The sequence below is a fragment of the Bos indicus x Bos taurus genome, chromosome 20 (genome assembly GCF_003369695.1).
Source record: "Bos indicus x Bos taurus breed Angus x Brahman F1 hybrid chromosome 20, Bos_hybrid_MaternalHap_v2.0, whole genome shotgun sequence".
NCBI lineage: Eukaryota > Metazoa > Chordata > Mammalia > Artiodactyla > Bovidae > Bos > Bos indicus x Bos taurus.
The window spans coordinates 37,765,444-37,786,691 of record NC_040095.1 but is presented as its reverse complement, the minus strand read 5'-3'; the positions used below and the strand labels follow the sequence as shown (position 1 = coordinate 37,786,691).

Below are 21,248 nucleotides of genomic sequence, written 5' to 3'. Positions count from 1 at the left end.
AAGGGTTGTCCCGAGAGGTCTCGCCCGAGGGGGCGCGGCCGGCCCCCCAAAGTCGCGGGCCTGGGCCCGGCCGAGACACAAGAGCGGGGGCCGCCGGGACCCACCAGCTGCTTCAGGTCCTCCTCCGACAGCTCCGCGTAACGGTATCGCTGCTGCTCGAACTCGTACCGGGTGGTTTTGGCCACCACCACCACCCGGGACGGGCGGAAGCCGCCGTCGGGGCGGCTACCACAGCCCGCCAGCTCGCGCGGCTGCCCCTGCCCCAGGTGCCGCCGGCTGCCACCTTCACCGCCGAGCCACGGCCGCGCGGTGGGGCCTCCCGCGCCCGGCCCCCTGAGCACCGCTGCCCGGCCCCCAGCCACGCGACGACAGCTGCCCAGCAAGAAGCCTCGGTAACAAGTCATCGTCGGCCCTGCAGCGGCTGCAGGCCTCGGCTCCCCGCCGGCAACACTGCGGGCCGTCCGCGCCGCCCCTGCCTCCGGGTTCCCGCCAGACTCGCAGAGGTTAAGTGCACAGTAGTGCGTGGCCCGCGCCGCGAGGGGGACGTGCCCAGACGTTGACGGGGGCGGGTAAAGCCCGGCGATTGGGAGTCCGGAGAGCCCAAGAAAAAGGTAGGCGGGGAAAAGTGGGAGGCCTCCCAGTGGTGAGGCTGTGTTTGTTTGGGTAGCCTTTTCCATCCACGCCTGCGCAGTGGCCACTTCCCCGCCCGGGGACCGACCTCCAGCTCCACCCCTTTCCCCCGCGTCTGCACCCTCCCCCCCAGGCCAACTCTGTGAGCCAATCAGAACCCGCAGCGGTTTTGGAGGCCGAGGAGCTTCGGGGATTGGCTGCGGCCGGGGGAAGGGCTGGAATTCTATTTGGTGTAGGAGCTGCACCCAGGTGGAACTGGTCTGAGGTGGCGCTGGGCCTGCGAGTACGGTTTTAAGCGCCCGGCGGGAAAGCACGTGCGGCCGCAACTCCTTGCTCTGGATTCTGTTTCGTTATTGCAGATAGACCCTTTGTTCCATCCTGCAGTATCGCGTGGCTAATGTGTCCGGCTCCGGGCTAGGGTCTGAGAAGACCGACTCAGGAATCGCTCCCCTATTTGCGGGGCCTACTGCAGAATGAAAACGCAGAGTCCCTTGTTGAGAAATTGTTAACAATTGCAAGGGAGAAAGAGAGCAGTAAGCCGAGTACCAGGCTCGGCTAAGCATGGGCTGCGCAGGTGGCAGCTACTGCTAACCTACAAAAAAAAAAAAAACAAAAACTATAACCTCTTCCTACCCTCCCCCTGCCACCCTGCGGGCGAGGGCGGGGTTAGCCTTTGAGACAGAGGTTGATTGATAGACGAGTCTGGCCAAATGGAACATTTCTAGATGGGGAGATACGGTTGTAAAAGTAGATAGGAAAAGAGTGAAGGGTTAAGAATGTTAATAATTTGGATCTTACTCTGTAGGCAGTGAAAGGAAAGTCGCTCAGTCATGTCCGACTCTTTGAGACCCCATGGAATAGTCCATGGAATTCGCCAGCTCGGAATACTGGAGTGGGTAGTTCCCTTCTCCAGGTGATCTTCCCAACCCAGAGATGGAACCCACGTTTCCCGCATTGCGGCGGATTCTTTACCAGGAGAGGCACCAGGAAAGCCTAGTAGGCAGTAGTTGACCTTTTGGAGGCTTTTAACTGAAAAGAAGTGAGTCCTGAGAGCAATGTTTGATGATTACTCATCTGGCTTTGGAATGTGGAACAAACTAGTAGGCAAGAGAAGGAAGGGCGACTTGGGCACTTTTGGCATAGTTACACTTAGATCCGAGCTATAGAGTAAAAGTAATGAAAATGGAAGAAAATGCCCCTATTACAATAGGGGAATCAAGTGGCAGTGCAGACCCTAGTTTTCGTCCCTCCTGCTCTTTAGATCTATTTGTTTTGGCACCCTCTTTGCTTCTTTGTAGTCCTAGCACTATCGGTAACTAGCTCCTGGACTTTGAGCAGGTTGCTTCATCTTTCTGGGCCTCAGATTCCTCATCTTAAAATGAGGGAGTTGAGCTAGAGTGATTCCAAGGTTCTGCCAAGCACAAATTGATTCCAAATCTGTGACTTTTAGTTTTCAGCTAACCACTACCGCCAGCATTCATTCATGGGTTCACCGAATACTCACTGAGTCCCTACTATGTGCCATGTAGTATATTAGACTGAGAAATACACAATGGAGTCTGATAGATGTTTGCTTTCAGTAGGTCACTTACCCCTTCTGACCAGAAGCTTTGCCTCACAGCAGCTGCTAATAGTGATTTGCAGGGCACACTTAAGCATATGTCTTAACTTCTGTAGGATGTTACTCATTTGTAACTGAACATTCTCAAGGTCCTTTCTAGTCGTACTGTTTCAATACTTTATAATTACTTAGCCATCAGGAAGAAAGAAAAGGGAGAGGTCATAGATGACACTGCAGTTTGAAGCTTAGGTGACTAGCAGAATGTCAGTCGATCCATTTGATAGAAAAAAATGAATCTAGAAAACCTCTTTTGGATCAAAATCTATGAGTTTTGTTATGCATATGCAAAATTTCAGACCCCGTCTCTTCCGATTTCACCATTAAGTACTCAAATTTTTACATCTCCCCCATTTCCAGCTACAAACTTGTCTACACTGACATCTTCTCATTTGATAGATCTGCCTCTTTGTCCATTGTTATTTTTGGATCCCATCTTCTTCCACCTGCTCAAAAATAATACTCCATCAAGTTATCACCTTTATTATACCTTTATCTTTCTCTATTGGACTTTCCTCTTCACTATTTAAACATACTCATGTCTCAGACATCTTTAAATTAAAAAAACAAACAGCCATCTAAGCCCTAGCTCTTTATATATTGCTGGTGGCTCAGGTGGTAAAAAAATTTGTCTGTAGTGTGGGAAACCTGGGTTCAATCCCCAGGTTGGGAACATCCCCTGGAGAAGGGAATGGCAACCCACTCCAGTATTCTTGCCTGGACAATCCCCATGGACAGAGGATCATGGTGTGCTACAGTCCATGGAGTCACAAAGAGTCAAACACGACTGAGTGACTTTCACACACGTGTCTTCTCTTTATAGCTAAGATTCTTGAACGAGTCATTGGTTCATTATTGGTCGGCATTCCTGCCTCCTACTCATCCATCATTCTGTTGTAATCTGGTTTCTCCCAACCACTTTACTAATTACTGCTATTTCCAAGGTGACCAAATATCTGTTTGTAAACTTGTAAGACATTTATCAGCCTTTAAATGACTTGGTCCTTCTCCATTTGAAATGGTTATCATTTTCTTTAGAAATTTTTACTCTGGTTCACAATGCACCAATCCCTAATGGTGTTCTGCCCATCCCTCTGTCCTCTTTCTGAGTTCTTCCCGAGCTCATCTTTAGGATCTATCCATCCCTTTCCTTTCCTTCCATTTTGTCTCTGTCTATCTCCTTCTCCACTCTTCTGCATGAGCTTCTTTACTCTTGTGTAATGAAAAGAGCCTGGGTTTGGGATTTTAAAAGACCTTGGTTCAAATCACAGCTTTACTATTTATTACTTTTGTCAACCTTGAACTATTCCCTTAACCTTTGTGAGCCTACTTCTTCATTTACAAAATATAACAGCTTCCTTGTAAAGTTATAAATAATATGTACAAATGCCTAGCCACATGCCCCTTATGAGGTATACACTTGATAAATATTAGCTCTCTTCACCTTCCATGACTTCAGCTACTACCAGTATGTTTAGACCAGCCTCTGTCCAGAGCTTTAGATCCTTGTTTCTAGCTTCCTGTTAGATAACACTTCTTGAGTCTTATATATACAACATGTGTTAATAGAGATCAAATTATATTTGATTACCTGCTATAGGTGAGGCACCCTGCTAAGTGCTAATGATAAATAAAAGATAGTCTCTCCCCTTGAAGAACATACAGTCTGTGCAATGGTAAAATTATACACAGGGTGTTATAGAAATTTGAAGGAACACGTCTTAGCTTAGCCTAAGAGGAGTTAGGGAAAACTTTCTGGGAATGTCTCAAGCTAAGTCGTGAAGAATAAGCTAGGTATTAGGCAGAATCAGCAAGAGTAAGAAAGGAATTCCACAGAGTAAACAGTGTGTGCAAAGGTATGAAGTAATAAAATAACAATTCTGAAAACCTAGAACATTTAGAGGGAGGCAGGCAATGGTGGGAGGTGAGGCTAGAGATTTAAGACAGAGGAAAGACATTAAATGTTATATCCATGCTTAGGAACTTGACATTTATCTTCTGTATGCTAGGAAGCCATTGCAAAGATTAGGAACAAATTTATTAGAAGAAATACAAGCAGTGAGTACATATCTAAAGGATCCTCAGCCTTATTAGAAATCAGAAAAATGCAAATTAAGGTAATAGTGAAATCATCTTTTATGTCCATCAGATTGGCAGATAGCAAGAAATTTTGGTGATCCACTGTTTGAAATTATTATATTATCAAGTGTTTATTAGGCTAAACATTTGCCAGTTATTTCAGTAACTCCTCCAAGGCTGTAGTTTCCAAATATCATCTTAGAAATTTCAACTACATTCAAGTATTCACATCTCTGAATTCCACATATGATGTCAAAAATTACCATTGTGAATTCCACGTATGATGTCAAAAATTACCAGTACTGTGGGTATAATCTGGCCATGCAAAACAAACTAAAGTGTTGGCATTTGTGGATTTAATATCAGTTTCAGCTACCCTCAAACAACTAAAATAATCTGTTTGAGTTTCGTACTCAGACCCCATCTATGACAAGGCTGGTGTTCTTTTCTAGTGAATAAATTTACCCAGTTAGCCATATCTCAAGCAAGCTGTATTGTTCTCAACGTTTTATGGGGGAGAAATTATCATCGTGATGTTCACAACTTGAAGGTTTATAAAACTTAAGATTTATGCTTCCCAATCATTACAACTCCTCCAGCTCACTTCATGTACATTCTAATTCTGAAAGATATATACCACCACCCTCTGGCTTTTTGAAACATGACATCCACATACTCTAATATAAGGTATTAGTCCCTGATAACTAAGGGTTCCTGGTTTTGGCAGTAATGGATGTAACATATTTGAGAATATTTTGCTGGTTTATAATTAAGCTGAATAACTTGGTATAAAATTACTCTTGATGGGCTTCCCTGGTGGCTCAGTGGTAAAGAGTTCACCTGCCAATGCAGGAGACATGAGTTCTAGCTCTAGTTCAGAAAGATCCCACACACCATAGCCCATAAGCCTGTCCTCCAGAGCCCGGTAGCCACAACTGCTGAGCCACACACCTAGAGCCCATGCTCCCCAACAAGAGAAGCCACTGCAGTGAGAAGCCCATGCACCTCAGCTAGAGAGTAGCCCCTGCTCCCCTCAACTAGAGAGAACCCAGGTAGCAATGAAGACCCAGCACAGCCAAAATTTTAAATAATTAAACAGTACTATTGATGGATAAGAATGTTTTCTATCAGAATGTTTAGATTAAAAGAAAAGAATTTGTATTTAGAAATCTAAATTTAGAAAATTTAGAAAAGAATGTTTAGATTAAATGTATGATTGGATATCATATTAAATATATCTAGAATATATTTAGAATAATTAATATTCTAAAATATATTTATCTAAGTAATTTTTAATAAAAGCTGGTTCTATGAGAGAAGATGTGTGCTTTGGAGTCACCTACCTAATAACTTGTGAAAATAACTATCATTATATGATTGATCTCTTCACATTAAAGAGAAGGATGACAAAGGATACAGAAAAGTCAAAAAGAAGTAGGCTAGATGAAGATATCAGGGAGATCCCCCAGAGAAGGGAATGGCAACCCCCTCCAGTATTCTTGCCTGAAGAATTCCATGGACAGAGGAGCCTGGTGGGCTATGGTCCATAGGGTTGCAAAGAGTCAGACAGGACTGAGTGACTGACACTTTCACAGAGCAGAGATGAAGGTATAGGACAAGGAGAAACTATAAGATGTCCCTATTTCTATTATCACTCCAAAATATTACTAAATATATGCATAGAGAGTATCAGGAGGAATAGCGGAGTGGAAATGGGTTGAAAATCATAAGGTAAATATGTTTCTACTTTTAATAGCCATGCCATAATCCTCAGATAAAACATTTGAAGCATTGAGAAAGTTCCTCTTTACACTAAACACGGGGCAAGGAAGAACATGTCAGGAAGGTAAAGAAAATCTGTTTCTCTGCTTTACTTCAACAATTTAGTATAATCCTAGTGTTCCCATACCAGCTAAGGTCTTAGAACCAATTCTTTAATATCTTCTCAGATGTCTCCCAATTTATGTTATGCTTCTAAAGAAAAATTTCCTCTGAATTTGTTCTGCATCAGAGTCACTCTTTTAGAATTAAAAAAAAAACAAACTTAAAATTCCTGATTTTCCATTCTTTTGACTTTTCCTTCATGTTAGAGCTCTTCTTTATTGTTTTTTTCCTTCTCTAGACATTTTCTCTCTTCCTCTCTCTCATTAACTTCTCTTCAGTTCCTGAGTCATTGCTTAATTTAGAAGTAAAGGATTTTATTTACTGTATTTCTTCTATAGTCACTGGAAGAATAAATGAAAGTTAGATACTCTTAGTAGTTACAGAGTTACAGGGAAAAAGTAAAACTTGCAACAGTTGTAACATACTACCTAAATTATAGTCTAAAAGAGTAATTCAACTTTCATATGCTAAGCTTTCGAGCCTGAGTTCAGATTTGACAATAAATGCACATATATAATTGCTTTTACTATTATATATGGTACTATAATAAAATAATGTCGCTTTTTTTTTAAAGTATATTCAAATGTACATTTCCAAATGAATATTATTCTCCAACAAAGAAATGAAACTGTAATGTTATGCCAAATATGTTTGTTTAGAACTTTTTAAGAAATAATTTTGTAAGTGTGAGTTATTCCTTATTATGGACTAAATGTTTGTGTTCTTTCAAAATTCATCTGTTGAAGGCTACTTACAATGTGGTGATATTTGGAGATGGGGCTTTAGGAGGTAATTAGGGTTAGAAGAGATTATGAGGCCCTGGTCTAATGTGATCACTGTTCTTGTAAAAAAAAGACACCAAATAACTTGCTCTCTTTTTCTCCCCACTCACTCCCTGTGCTCCCACAACAAAGAGGTCATGTCAGGTGGTAGACCCTACAAGCCAAGAGAAGAGGTCTCAGGATGAAACCAACCTGTCAGCATCTTGATTTTAGACTTCCCAGCCTCTAAAACAGTGAAAAATAAATTTCTGTTGTCTAAGTCACCCAATTTGGTATTTTGTTATGGCAGCCTGAGTAGATTAAGATGCCTTTAAAGGAATATTGTTTAAGGGAGATAATCAGAAGTCATTTTGATGCCATGGGGTGATCATACTGGATTGAAAAGTAACATGTGGCCATAAGTAGTGATACTGATTTTCCTGTGTGACTCCTGAAGTATCTCTGAAGCACATCTCAAAGGAGAAGCATCAAAATTCTGTTGTGTGCAATTATTGAAATTACTGTGGCTTACCTTAATAATGGCATTTAAGAAAAAAATTAATTTGGCTACATATGATATATTTGTTTTTTAAAAGGTCTTTGTACAGCCACACCTACTAGAATATTAATGGAAATTTAATTATATAAGTAAAGCAAAGAACACATTAACATATTTCACTTTTTGTATACTTACTATTTTAATATATAGGTAATGTATTTTGCTCATTCCTTCAACAAAAATTGGATACTGACCTTGAACCAAGCATATATCAAAGTGCAATAGACATAAATGCAATAATAGATATTCTCTTTAAAAGAATTTACACCGTGAATAAATAATCTTTTAGAATTAGGGAATCCAAAGGTTAAACAAAAACATACATTTCCCAGAAGAAAAAACATGATAGAACATGTTATCATGCAGTTATAATGTTTTTCAAAGAAATGACTCTGGAACTTTTGTAAAATATGTTTTATGGCCAGACAAAATATGACTGAAAAATAAATACCTTAGTGAGATATTTATCAAATCACAATTTACTGTATTAACTATTGTATCCATCAATGTGATGAACAGCCCAAATTAGTAATCAAATCTTATTCTAAATTAGCTTCTTTTAAAATAATAAATTTTGAACTTTCATAGGCCATGTGTTTCTTAAAGTCTGTCATTTTCTTCACAATAATCAAAATACAAAACCTCAGAATTATTATACTACATCAGAGAAACATTTTAATTGCAACAAATTATATTTCTTAGATTTTTCTGTTAAATTGTTCAAGGAATGAATAGGATCTTCTCATTTAGTGATTAGGATGGTCTAGTTTTTTTCAGTAAAGTGATTTTTTTCAATGAGGTGTTTTCTTTGTAGATGTTGTCATGTTCATAGCAGTATTCATGAACAGGCAACAGACTGTCTGTGGGTCCACCTATAAGAATCTGTGATATAAATGTAAAATTGAATACAATTGAACATGAATATTCATGAATATGCATGCTATCAAGGAAATGAAACATATAGAATCTATATTTTTAAGTAATATTTGGAAATGTTCCTAATTATAAACATAATATTTTCATATAATTAAACCTTCCCTTAATTCACAGGCAACAAAGTTTAAAAAGTCAGACATTTTATTGCTTCCATTACATTTAGCATTTATGTGCAACACTCCTGGAGAAAGTGCTAGAAAAGTTAGCAAGAAAAGATGGGTTCATATGATTGACAATTTACTTTCCCTTATTCCCACTGTTTCTCATTTTGTTTGAAGATAGTTACATATCACCCCTTTCCTGAAATGAAATATGGTAGAATACAGGATCTATTCATAAACATGACATTTGTTGATGAAATAATTTTGCAACTTAATCTTAATTACAAGTTAACATTTTTAATGGATCAGTTCAATCGTTCAGCCATGTCCAACTCTTTGCAACCCAATGGACTACAACATGCCGGGCTCTGTCCATCACCAGCTCCCAAATCGTGCTCAAACTCATGTCCATCGAGTTAGTGATGCCATCCAACCATCTCACCCTCTATCATCCCCTTCTCCTGCCTTCAGTCTTTCCTACCATCAGGGTCTTTTCCAATGTGTCAGTTCTTTGCATCAGGTGGCCAAAGTTTTGGAGTTTAGCTTCAGCATCAGTCCTTCCAATGAATATTTAGGACTGATTTCCTTTAGGATGGGCTTCCCTGGTAGCTCACCTGGTAAAGAATCTGCCTGCAATGCAGGAGACCCCAGTTCAGTTCCTGGGTCGGGAAGATCCCCTGGAGAAATGAATAGCTACCCACTCCAGTATTCTTGCCTGGAGAATTCCATGGACAGAGGAGCATGGCAGGTTACAATCCATGGGATCACAATTGGATATGACTGAGTGATTTTCACTTTCACTTTTAATGGATACCAGCTCATTTTCTAAAAGACCTCATTCTATTGTTGACAATACAAATGTTATAATGATTTTAATTTATAAATTTCATACAGTTAAAAAATAATTAAACCTTTTATTTGATAGTAACAAGAAAAGTCATATTTGCTTAGGTCTCTGGCTCACTGAGTCTAGCAGTTTATGATCCTGCTCTGCATGTTTCGTGTACTCTTCCTTTTGATTACATTTTTAGTACTAGGCCAAGGAAGCTATTTCATCAAGTTTTGCACATGTTCTTTGATAGATTCTTAAATTATGTATGATTAAAATAGCTTTAAGATTTAAATGATCAAAAATTGGGGAAATACCTGCTAATACACTATTTTTGTAAGTCCTTTGTCAGTCCTCCTTAAAGCAAAATTCAGGGCTAAATGAAACTATTACTGAAAATACTCGGATGACTTTATAGGAATAGCTATATCTGTATAATAAAGCTGGGCTTATTGTTTCCTTGACAAGGTTTTTCTCCAAATATAATGATGGATTTTAGTTTTAAATTCACTCATCAGGACAAGCACTAAAACCTAAAAATCCATTAATCAGTGGTTCCACTGCTTGTTCAATTTACCAATCCTGATGTAATAAAAGAAACAGCACTTTTTGCCCTAAGTAAAGAAGGTCTTTGAAAGAGAATAAACAGGGTTTATCAGTCTTTCAAACCAGATTTGCCTGTTGGCTCCATTACTAGTATTTATAATCTCTCTTATAATGGCCAATAACAAGAGAATGAGAACAAGTGAAGAGAAATATGAATATATGATTAGTTTCAGTGTAGCAATGAATACTTTACATTGTAAATATGGTTTTTTATGAGATGTATATGCAGATGATATGCAGGTATTGCAATAAGCCTGATTTTTGGTGAAATCCCAAAACAGGCCTCTGTAGAAGTCTGATTTTCAGACCTGCTTCTCAGATCCAAACATCTAGGGCTCTAACCCCCACCCGCTTTGAGCAGACAAGTTCCACTTTCTAAAAATCTGTTTCCTATAAAGGGTTGTGAATAAGATCTCCTTCTTAAACCTCAAACCAACAGAAGAAAAGTCCTTTACCTGATCTAGCTTTAGTAGCTTGGATGAGATCCTCTTCATCCTCATCACAGCTATCATAGTTACACTGTTGGAGGACTGTCTCTGACTGGCTTTCAGTTTGATTTGCATCTGTCCGCTTGTCGAAGCTTCGAAGCGCAACAAGACGGTGATGGATGGCTGCGTGCATACGTCCTGTGTCTTTGGCACTGGCCTACAAGAGGTAAATTAAATTTGTTAAGAATATAAGTAACTCAGTGATAGCCACACTTTACAAATTTGTAATCTTTCACTTTTAATAAGGAAAGAATTATATGACACAAATCTAGAATGTAAATAAGCCTAGAAACAAAAGGGTAAAGAGCCAATTCATCTTGTACCAAATTGAATCCTAACATAGATAATTTGATAAGAGGTCCCAATCTGTGCCTTTTAAACTGAGAAAATGAAATTTTGTGATTTGAAGTTTATATTTGAGTTTGTTTATTAAGACCATTCTTCCTCCAAACTATGTTACGGTGTATAAAGTTAGAGAGTTAGCTGGGGAAAAAAAGACTTTCATTTCCTTTACATCACTTGCTTAGACAGCCCTGAAAGCTGCATTTGGTGGTTTAGTCACTAAGTCGCCCACCAGGCTCTTCTGTCCATGGGGTTTTCCAGTCAAGAATACTGGAGTGGGTTGTCATTTTCTTCTCCGGGGTATACAGGGGATCTTCCTGACCCAGGGTTGGGACCAGAGTCTCCTGCATTGCAGGCAGATTCTTTACTGACTGAGCCCCCAGGGAAGCAAGCTGCATAGCTCTGCAGAAAGGTCATTCAAATGGTCTATGATGTTGTACCATAAATACATCAGAGGTCGTTGCTTTCTATACTTTTCTATTTTTCCTTTTCAATACTTTTTCTATTTTTACTTTTGCTATTAATATAAAAAATAACAGTGAGAATAACATTGGTATAACATTCGCTGTTGTTATATTTTTATTTTTTTCAATCCTTATAATAAAACTGTAGGTTAATTATTTAACAATAATTTATTCGCTAATTTTTATATTAATGAAAGCATATAGTACAGATATTAAATAAATACTTGTTTTGCTTTCCCTTTACAGATAAGAAAATTATGGCTCAGAAATGCACAGCTTGTCTGAGTCTACACAGCTAGTTGACGGATTGGCTGGGACTTGGTTTTCGTCATCAAAGTCAGCACTCCTTAAGTTAACATGTCAGTGGCTTACATTTTTGGATCTTTTCACAGTTTCAAAGAAAATCTGGGGAAAGTTTTCTCTTTGCTAATCTTTCGAAGAGCTACCAAATATTTCAAAGCCAAGAACTGAGGAGTGAACCAACTACATGCCAACTTTTTGGGAGAAGAGTCTTAAATATAGTTTTTTGTTAGTATGTTGCTAAGCTGCCTTAATTATTTTTAGGGAAAAAGTACAAATGAAATAAAATACTTTTGTGTCTCATATTGTATTAGATATATAGCAGGTGTTGAGTAAATATTTGTTGACTTTTCACTAATTTAATTTTTTATATTATGTGAAGTGAAAGTTGCTCAGTCGTGTCTGACTCTTTGCAACCCCATGGACTATACAGTTCATGGAATTCTCTAGGCCAGAATACTGGAGTGGGTAGTCTTTCCCTTCCCCAGGGGATCTTCCCAACACAGGGATCGAACCCAGGTCTCCCTCACTGCAGGTGGCTTCTTTACCAGCTGAGCCACAAGGGAAGCCAAAGGTATAATTTTTCTTCAGTAAATTAATTAACAAAAAATATTGACAGAGTATTTGTAATTGAAACATAAATACTGTCCTGCTGCCTTGATTTTTTTTTACATTAAAATTTAAATATGTCTTTCACTGATGTAGAGTGTATATACATATATATGCATATTGCCAAATTTATTCATGTATTTTCATTCAAGAAATTCAAAACAAGAAGTAAAAGCACAATGATATATATTTTTTGAACAAATCTCCAAAGCTTAAAAAATTTTTCCAGGAAGTACCATAAGAAAATGCTAGTGAGAATGAAAATTGGTTCAGTCTTTATAGAGATAAATTTGTTAAGACAGTCAAAACCTTTTCCCAAGAAAAATAACATGTATGTACATAGAGGATTCTTTGCAGAATTTATAATAATGAACACATTGAATTACCTAAGTATTTAACAAAGTGGAATTAGTGGAAAAAATTATGGCATATAATAGAACAAATTATTTTCACCTATAAAAGAATTCTTGAATGGACTACAATTTAATAACAGAAAACACTCATTTTCATTGATAAGTGAAAAGGTTACATATGTGTATTTCACAATCAAATGTTAACTATTTAATCTTCTCCATCAGTTTATCAAGTACATTGTCTTCCATTGGCAGATGAGTAAAATCAGGTTGAGGAAGGTTAAATTACTTGTCTGAAAGTCATACAGTATGTACAATATGGTAAGCGTGTCTATAAACGTACCGACACATATATATATTATAACATAAATATATATTATAAAACTAAAATATAAGACCAAAATGTTAATAGTGACCATCTCTAGGAGTGGAATTTGGGGTGATTTTTATTGCATTTTGTTTGCTAATATCTAAAAATTACCCTACAGTTTAAAAAGTCAGAATGAGCCAGATATTGAGCAGCAGAATCTAGTCATAGTTTAATCTAATCTAATCATAGTATCAGACTTGGTCTCAGGCAGGGTGCTTTAACCACTCAAAGCCAGGGGCATCTGGTCTAGCAGAGTATCCAATATTATCTGCCTAAATGGTAAACAGGATTTAGGCATTTTACTCTAAGATTTTAATACTCAACATCACTTATGCCTAACAGTGCACTAAAATCGTTAGTTTTTCACCAGTGGCCTCTTGCCAACTTTTTTTACCATTATTATGTGGAAGCCAGTTTACTTGTATTATCATCTTCTACCTGAGTCACTTGGATACTCAGGCTTCTCACATCTTCTGATTCTCAGCATGCGGGGGATATCCAGGCCTTTTTTCTCACCTGACTCATGTCAGCTTTGTCTCTTTTGCCTGGATCTTATATTTGAGGTCAAGCATTCCTGCTGCCAGGATAGCTAAAGCTGTTGTGAACCTGTTACCTTGGAGATTGACTCAAGTCCAGAATTGGAAATTGCTATTGGACTGGTTCTTTTAACTTGCTAGCCCTGTGTTTTTCCACTTCTCACTGGTTCCTTTCCAGTGATCTCAAAGCCTCAATTTCAGCACACAGTGTAAGCACTGGGGTGTGGATTGTGCTGGCCTCCTAGGAGCCAATCCTGACAGTAGTATCTCTGGTAATCTAGTAAGATTCCTGACATAATTTTAACAGTAAAGAAAAATGGAGACATTTGAAAGCATATACCAATACAGCTGTCTTAAGACTAGTACCAACTGACTACTGTAAATTGGTGTTAATCTCTAAACTTCATATCAAATTTAGGTCTGGTATAGACTGGCATGCTGCAGTCCATGGGGTCACAAAGAGTCGGACACGACTGAGCAACTGAACTGAACTGAATTGAACTGATTAGACTATGCTATGCTATGCTAAGTCACTTCAGTCGTGTCCGACTCTGTGCGACCCCATAGACGGCAGCCCACCAGGCTCCCCTGTCCCTGGGATTCTCCAGGCAAGAACACTGGAGTGGGCTGCCATTTCCTTCTCCAATGCACGAAAGTGAAAAGTGAAAGTGAAGTCACTCAGTCGTGTGCGACTCTTAGCGACCCCATGGACTGCAGCCTAACAGGCTCCTCCTTCCATGGGATTTTCCAAGCAAGAGTACTGGAGTGGGGTGCCATTGCCTTCTCCGAATTAGACTATAAACAACCATAATAAATGGCTGATTTTTTGCCAGTGGTACAGGTTAGTACAATAAAATGGAAAAAAAATTAGTGACTGCAGAAATCTATAAATAGTAGGATAATCCTCTATCACTGAAATTTGTCACTTACCTGAATTAAAAACACTTTGACGTTACAGTCTTCTAAATCAGTAGCTGTTATTTGTAAATTTTTGTGATTTGCTCTTTGAATCTCCATCTGAGCCCAGAGTTTGCTGTTGAGAATCAGCCTCAGGCTGCCTTGATTGCGCATAACTAAAATAGAAAGGTGAATTTATCAGGCTTTAGAACAGTTGATTCCTTAGCCTTTCAGAGGCATTTGCCATTATGAAAGCAAATAAATCTGGTAGTTGTTTTTCAGACTCTGTTTTCACTACTAAATTGAAATTTAATTGACTAGATTATAATTTGGTTTCCAAACTGAGCTTTTATTTTGTTGGAAGACTCTTTAGCTTAAGTGCCAAAAATGCAATATTCTTTCACTGTAAGTTTTAGAATTCCATTGAGGACCTAATGGTGAGAAGAATATTTACCCAAGAATTGCTCACAATGGACAAAACTGAAACAAAAGCTTGAAGCATTCAAAAAATGAAATTACTTAAATGATGGTACAGCTATTGAAGATATTATGACCTCATTAAGAATACTGAAAAAAGGTAATTATTAATGTGGAAAGATGACCATGGTATACTATATAAAAGAAAAAAATCAGATTAGAGAGGAATATAAACACCATGTATCACAAATTTTTCAATGTTTATACATTAGTAGTAGTGTTAGTCACTCAGTTGTGTCCAACTCTTTGTGACTCCATGGACTGTAGCCTGCCAGGCTCCTCTCTCCCTGGAATTCTCCAGGCAGAATACTGGAGTGGATTGTCACGCCCTTCTCCAGGGGATCTTCCCAACCCAGGGATCGAACCCAGGTCCCCTGCATTGCAGGCAGATTTTTTACCATTTGAGCTACCCAGGGAGCCCCACATTCATTGTATACAAAGTCCTTAAGAATATATTTTGTTAGCAAAGGCTAGCTGCTACAGGAAGACAGGCCTATGAGTAATTTAATTTTTTTTTCCTTTTTGTCAGTCTATATTTTCTGTCTTCTGTAATGGACATGTATTACCTGTATAGTTTTTTTTTTAAGTTGTTTTGTCCATTTTTTGGCAGGTAGTGGAAAGACAGAAATTAAACCAGAGTAGAAAACAACTAATACCTGCCTTGGGAATTATACTTAGGTCATTTAGAAACCTGTTTCCCCATGATCCTACTCTCTTAGTCTGAATTCTATTCCTTACTCCCTTCTTGAGCTTGATATCTGAAACTCAACAAATATCCATTTACCAGCTTCTGCTTGTAGTCTCCCCCACAAGCTTTGACTGTTTAATGTTGACCAGTAAGCCCATCCCTGCCCAGATCTCTGCCTGTGCTCACTTTCAGTCTGGACCTCTGAACAATGCCCAGTGTGTCTCTTGGATGCCAGAAACCTCCTCAACCTGGCAGTTTGGCTGACCAGATTCTGACCAACACTCTGCCTACAGGATTCGATAACCACACACCTTTATTTACTTGGAAATTGACCTTTCATCCCAACCCACATTCTGCACTTAGAATGCCAAGAATGAATTACAGGACAAATACTCTCTTTAGAAAAACTATTCCACTTCAAAACTAAATCCATCATATTCCTTTAAATAATAATGGGATCACTATTTAGGTGTGTGCTGGGCTGGTCAAAGGTGCTTTATATGCATTTTCTCACTGAATTCTCACACTCACTCACTAATTCATGGACTTGCTGTTATCTGCATTTTTAACTGATGCAACTAGAGTAGAAGGAGATTAAGTAATTTATCCAAGGTCACTAGTTAGTAATGGAGCCAGACCTGGAAACTGTGTGGTCTGACGTCAGAGCCTCCTTTAAACAGGAAGCTCCTATAGTACCTTAAAAATAATATTGTGTTCAGCAGTCTAATCTATTGACACATAACACACCTCTAGAAAATGATGTGTATCTATATTGGGAAATCTTCCCTGAAAATTAGTGACTTGCTTTACAAAATGATTCCTTACTTAATCTTGACTGGAATGTTCCGCAATCATGCCTGCGTGCTGTGTCATTCAGTCTCAAAGCTCCTCTGCCCCTTTCAGTCCAGGACTGTGTTGTTTTGTTGAATCTAAAAAGCTTGCAGTTGATCTAAAGGAAATTTTTTTTTAATGTCAAAATATGAAACATTTTTCAAAGTGATTTCTTTCCTTTGCTATAACACTTTTGTCTGATATCTTATCAGGATAGCCTTTGTTAATGATTTCTAAACCAGCTTGAAAATTTTATTTAGTTTCTAAAACAATACAATTTTTGAATAGTTCAAACATTAAAAAGCAAAAAGATGTACAAAGTGAAAAGTAGCTCCACCAATAGTAGTTCCCATCTACCAATTTTCACACCCTACAACAGTTGATCACTGTTGCTAAATATTTTGTTTATCTAATATCTAGATATTAGATATTATATTAGATAAATTAGAAAAATTAGATAAATATTATCTAAATATTTCTAGAGATATTTGTATGTATATACATGTCAATATATATATATTTTCCTTTTTTTTTTTCTATAAATGGTAGAATACATATGTCTGCATGTTGCTTTTTCACTTAACGATTTATCTATGTATACCAACTTTTAAAATAAACAGTGTTATTTGAATCAGGTAATTTATCTGAAAATTAAGAAATCATGGAACTATTTGTGTGCTTTAAAAATTTTAATAAATATAGCATCAGAACTAGAATGTGATACCACAGAGTACCATACTATAATTTAATGCTTACCAGTGGCTCTCAAATACTACTGCGTACAAGAATCCCCTAGATGACTTGTTAAAAATATAACATGTCAGGGCCTCACCCCTAGTGACTACTTCAGTGAATCTGGGATTAATCTGATCTGAGAGTTATGCTGTGAGACACATTTGTACAGTAAATGTATCAGTAGATCAAGGGGGAAGAAAACAGGAATGAAGAGAGTTTGGGGTAAAGCAGATGGAGAAAGCCTAAGGGAAATCTGTGCTTTGTTGAACATGATTGAGGTGTAGTAATTACATTTCATATGCGGAGACTGATAGCTACGCCACTCATTGTTCAAATCCTATGCTGCTGCTACTAAGTTGCTTCAGTCGTGTCCAACTCTGTGCAACCCCATAGACGGCTCCAGGCTCCCGAGTCCCTGGGGTTCTCCAGGCAAGAACACTGGAGTGGGTTGCCATTTCCTTCTCCAATGCATGAAAGTGAAAAGTGAAAGTGAAGTCACTCAGTCATGTCCGACTCTTAGCGACCCCATGGACTGCAGCCTACCAGGCTCCTCCATCCATGGGGTTTTCCAGGTAAGAGTACCGGAGTGGATTGCCATTGCCATATTCTATGTGTGATACTATATACCACATCTTTGAAATTCTTGATTCATGTGCAATTCAAAACTTACTTAAAAGAACTTTTAGGATAAACAAGGTCCTACTATATAGCACAGAAAGAACTATAGTAAATATCCTGAGATAAACTATAATAGAAAATAATATAAAAAAGAAAGTATATATATGTATGTCACTTTTCTATACAGCAGAAATTACCTCAACATCGTAAATCAACTTTACTTCAATTTAAAAAAAGAGCTTTTAAAGGAAAAAGAAAATTTTTATTATCTTGAACTGAAATCAGTTTATCTCTCTGCATTTTTAATGTTCAGTGTAAATAGAATTTTAAGCCATTTGATAATAACTGATAATAAAGCTGACATGAAAAGTATAAAATATAGGTCTGGAGTTACTTTAAGACTGAGTCCTTGGCTGTCTTCTTTCTAAGGGACTAATATGAATGTGAAGCCTGTAATCCATTTTCCTGCAAATTACACACACAAATGTAAGAATACAACAAAATGTTGGTTTAATATTTGAAAGCCTCAAACATTTTAATTTTAACAGCCAGGTCTTTATGAAAACTATACTTCTGCCTTTATCTTTAAAGTTGTCTCTGTTGAGCGTAACTTTATTCCAGAAAGAGCAATACACAATATACAGACCTCTAACACATTGTGTTCTGCCTCCTCCCCTGTTATAATATCAATTTTCTCCAGCAAACATTTTGGTGATGGTTTAAAAGAGAAAGCAGCAGCTGATTCAATTAGGGATATATTTTCAATAGTGTCTGTTCCTAAGAGAAAATAGGGGGAAAGAACATGTAAAATGCCCCATTTTATCCACTGTGAAAGTTCTTTTTTGCCCCTGTTAACATGCACGTCTCCTTAGCTTTTTATAACAATGACTGTTTCAAAAAATCAAACTGCTCGTGTTTAGGCATATCTCTTCAATGATCCCCCATATCATGAAGTCCAAAAATTATGCAGGCTTTTATATCATGTAACCAAATTTATATGCTTTAATCTTCACTAAAGATTTTAAACAATGGATTTTGGCTTTTGTATTTTACAGATATTAAACAAATGACATGGAAAAACAGGAAATATACTAGTTGAATCAGATGTTTTACAAATGAAATAATTCTTACTTGAGTTTGGAGAGTTGACAGGAATTTTTAGAGTGAATTTGAATGGTTTTTCCTTGATGTATAAATCACTTTCGAGTTGAGGCTGAGTGAGTTTTTGAGTACCCTAGGTGGAAGAAAAAGATGTCTTGCTTAATTTTATCTCCATATATTTGCAGTAACCCAAGAGATACTTTTGTTCTTCTGTCTCAATGTGGCAAACAAACCCAACAGCTCTGTTTTTGTTTTGGGATCCTCTTGTGCTGAATGGGAACTCCTCCCCATTGTTAGAAAACCTTGGTTCTGATCTAAGGAAACAATCTAGTCACCACCAGCCTACTTCAGGTGGCATCTAGTTCCAGGGACAATGGGAAACCTTTCAGAGACCCACAGGGAGGTAGCAGCTGTTCCAAGCTACCACTACAACAACCTAATGCCTTGAAGGAAGTGCAACTGATGTCACTTTTTCAAATTATTTCAGTATTCCCAATAGTCCATTCTTTCTATCCTTTTAATGTAAAAAATTAAAAAGTTGTCCAAAGAACCCACTAGCTATCTCATCAGATCATTATTACAGAATGAATCCTAACTTTTCCTCTGACACAGCAATGGCTTTTAAGGCTGCACACCTGGGGCTTTTGCACATGTGCTGTAATCGACACCTGTATGAAAAAAAAGACCAAGTAATTGCCAGGATATTTACAACCTCCCACACAGTGCTTGTATAGCTCCCTGCAGAACAGGGAGAATTGAAGGATACTTCAGAGCTTAGTTTTATATCTTTTCCCTTATGAATCAAGATTCTTTCATTTTATTTAACTGGGCCTCAGGATAATCTGTTAAAATTGGTAGAGATGGGTATAATTATTTCCATTTTAAGAAAACAGAAACTAAAGCACAGAAAGTCTAATGACTCACTCTAAAAGCACATAACCAGCAAACAAATCAGGAGGCATCATGGCCTTCAAATCATAGGGCCACAGGATTACAGGATTAACTAAAGGACAAACACAGGTGATCTCTTATAGCTCCTGCCATCCTAGAATGTTATCCACTTAAGAAGACAGGAAGCTCAGGTTCCTTTGTAAGCCAGCCTTGAAGTGCTCATAGGAAATGCACACAGGTACCTACCTCCTCACGCCAAATCTATAATCCCCATCGTCGTTCATTTGTACTGGTATCTCTCTCTCTCCGTTCTAGACTGTAGACAACTCTAGAGGACAAGGTCTTCTTTAGCTTTGTGTAACCGGATGGTTTTCAATCCTGTCTGTACGTTCAAATCACTTGACATCTGACCTCACCCACAGAGATCCTGATCTAATCGGTTTGGGGAGATGACCAGGCATAAAAAGTCCTCTGAAGGCTCACCAGATGATTGTAATATGCCACCAAACTTGAGACCAGTGCCAATGCTTTATGTACCATAAAAACACAGATGGTGTGTTAACCATGTGTTAAGTGAGTCAAATGTTAAAGTTGATCCCATGAGGTTTGAAGAGTATTGTATTTGTGACTGTGACATCTTACAGAAGCTATGACTAATCTAGAATAAATGTGCTTAAACATACTGCCTGCAACTTCACTTTGGAAGTTGGTCCATTCTGGTTCAAATCCAAAGATGTGGGTCAACAGCTCTAGGATTGCTGGAGCCGACCTTCATCTTGGGAGTGACAGAAAGGCACTGCTAAGCTGAAGAACTGTGATGCTTCTCTTGGAATTGGCGTTGAGCCTGAGGCAGGTGTAGAATAAGCGAGATCTTAAAAGTGACTGGTTTGATTAAAATCTTGGAATAAACAGACCTCAGGAGTTGGTCCTTTTGTTATTCTGAGTCATAGCACAGGTTTTAAAATCTGTGCATCTTCCATGGGATTCTTCATGTAGCTAAAGCCCTAAGACAAGATAGCATCCTTGTCTTATCTCAGCTAAGATTCTGGTCTGGATGAAAGTGCAAAGAGTATTAAGATGTGTTGAGCCAAATAAAACCGTGGGCATACTTGCTCCACAGCTTCCATTTGACTATATAATTCTCCACTCTACATCTTGCTCTGTTTTAGAAACACACCCTGCAGAGGACAAAGCAGCAACTGCCTCGCACAGAAGGATTGTTGTTTAGTCGCTCAGTCGTGTCTGACTCTGCTGTCAGACTCTGCTGACCCCATGTACTGGAGCCTGCCAGGCTCCTCTATCCTTGGAAATTTCCAGGCAAGAATACTGGAGTAGGTTGCCATTTCCTCCTCCAGGGGATCTTCCTGTCCCAGGGATCAAACTCATGTCTCCTGCATTGGTAGGTGGATTCTTTACCACATGGGATGCCCCATGTAGGAGGATGCTTAAGGAAGATGGTAATAATAGTCAGGTTCCACTTGGCAAGTGTATTCCCATAAGCAAGTAAAATACTATGATTCCCTCCTATAGCTAGCAAGAAAAAAA

At 38.4% G+C, this 21,248-nt stretch overlaps 2 protein-coding genes and 1 long non-coding RNA gene across 10 annotated transcripts in view; 1 reads left to right on the top strand and 2 right to left on the bottom strand.

Annotated features, from left to right (window-relative positions):
- NADK2 (NAD kinase 2, mitochondrial) overlaps positions 1 to 507 on the bottom strand; it is a 45,226-nt gene extending 44,719 nt beyond the window's left edge. For both annotated transcript variants that reach the window (XM_027519897.1, XM_027519898.1), the window contains exon 1: positions 105 to 507. In XM_027519897.1, coding sequence (XP_027375698.1) covers positions 105 to 404 — 300 coding nt within the window. In that variant the 5' untranslated portion in view covers positions 405 to 507. The remainder of the gene's footprint in view (positions 1 to 104) is intronic.
- Positions 508 to 528: 21 nt separating this feature from the next.
- Positions 529 to 11,900, top strand: LOC113878812. 2 transcript variants are annotated; one of them, XR_003507145.1, is made up of 2 exons: positions 529 to 611; positions 11,544 to 11,900. It is a non-coding gene; the product is annotated as an uncharacterized LOC113878812 (long non-coding RNA). The 2 variants fall into 2 exon arrangements; XR_003507144.1 differs by lacking the exon at positions 529 to 611 and adding an exon at positions 10,575 to 10,657.
- RANBP3L (RAN binding protein 3 like) overlaps positions 7,646 to 21,248 on the bottom strand; it is a 55,009-nt gene continuing 41,406 nt past the window's right edge. For 4 of the 6 annotated variants that reach the window (XM_027519900.1, XM_027519903.1, XM_027519901.1 and 1 more), the window contains 6 exons: positions 18,843 to 18,945; positions 18,358 to 18,488; positions 16,353 to 16,476; positions 14,396 to 14,538; positions 10,459 to 10,648; positions 7,646 to 8,413 (listed from right to left, as the gene is read on the bottom strand). In XM_027519900.1, coding sequence (XP_027375701.1) covers positions 8,370 to 8,413; positions 10,459 to 10,648; positions 14,396 to 14,538; positions 16,353 to 16,476; positions 18,358 to 18,488; positions 18,843 to 18,945 — 735 coding nt within the window. In that variant the 3' untranslated portion in view covers positions 7,646 to 8,369. Of the gene's footprint in view, positions 8,414 to 8,586; positions 8,768 to 10,458; positions 10,649 to 14,395; positions 14,539 to 16,352; positions 16,477 to 18,357; positions 18,489 to 18,842; positions 18,946 to 21,248 lie in introns of those variants that run through there. The other 2 variants (XM_027519902.1, XM_027519904.1) reach the window with 2 other exon arrangements.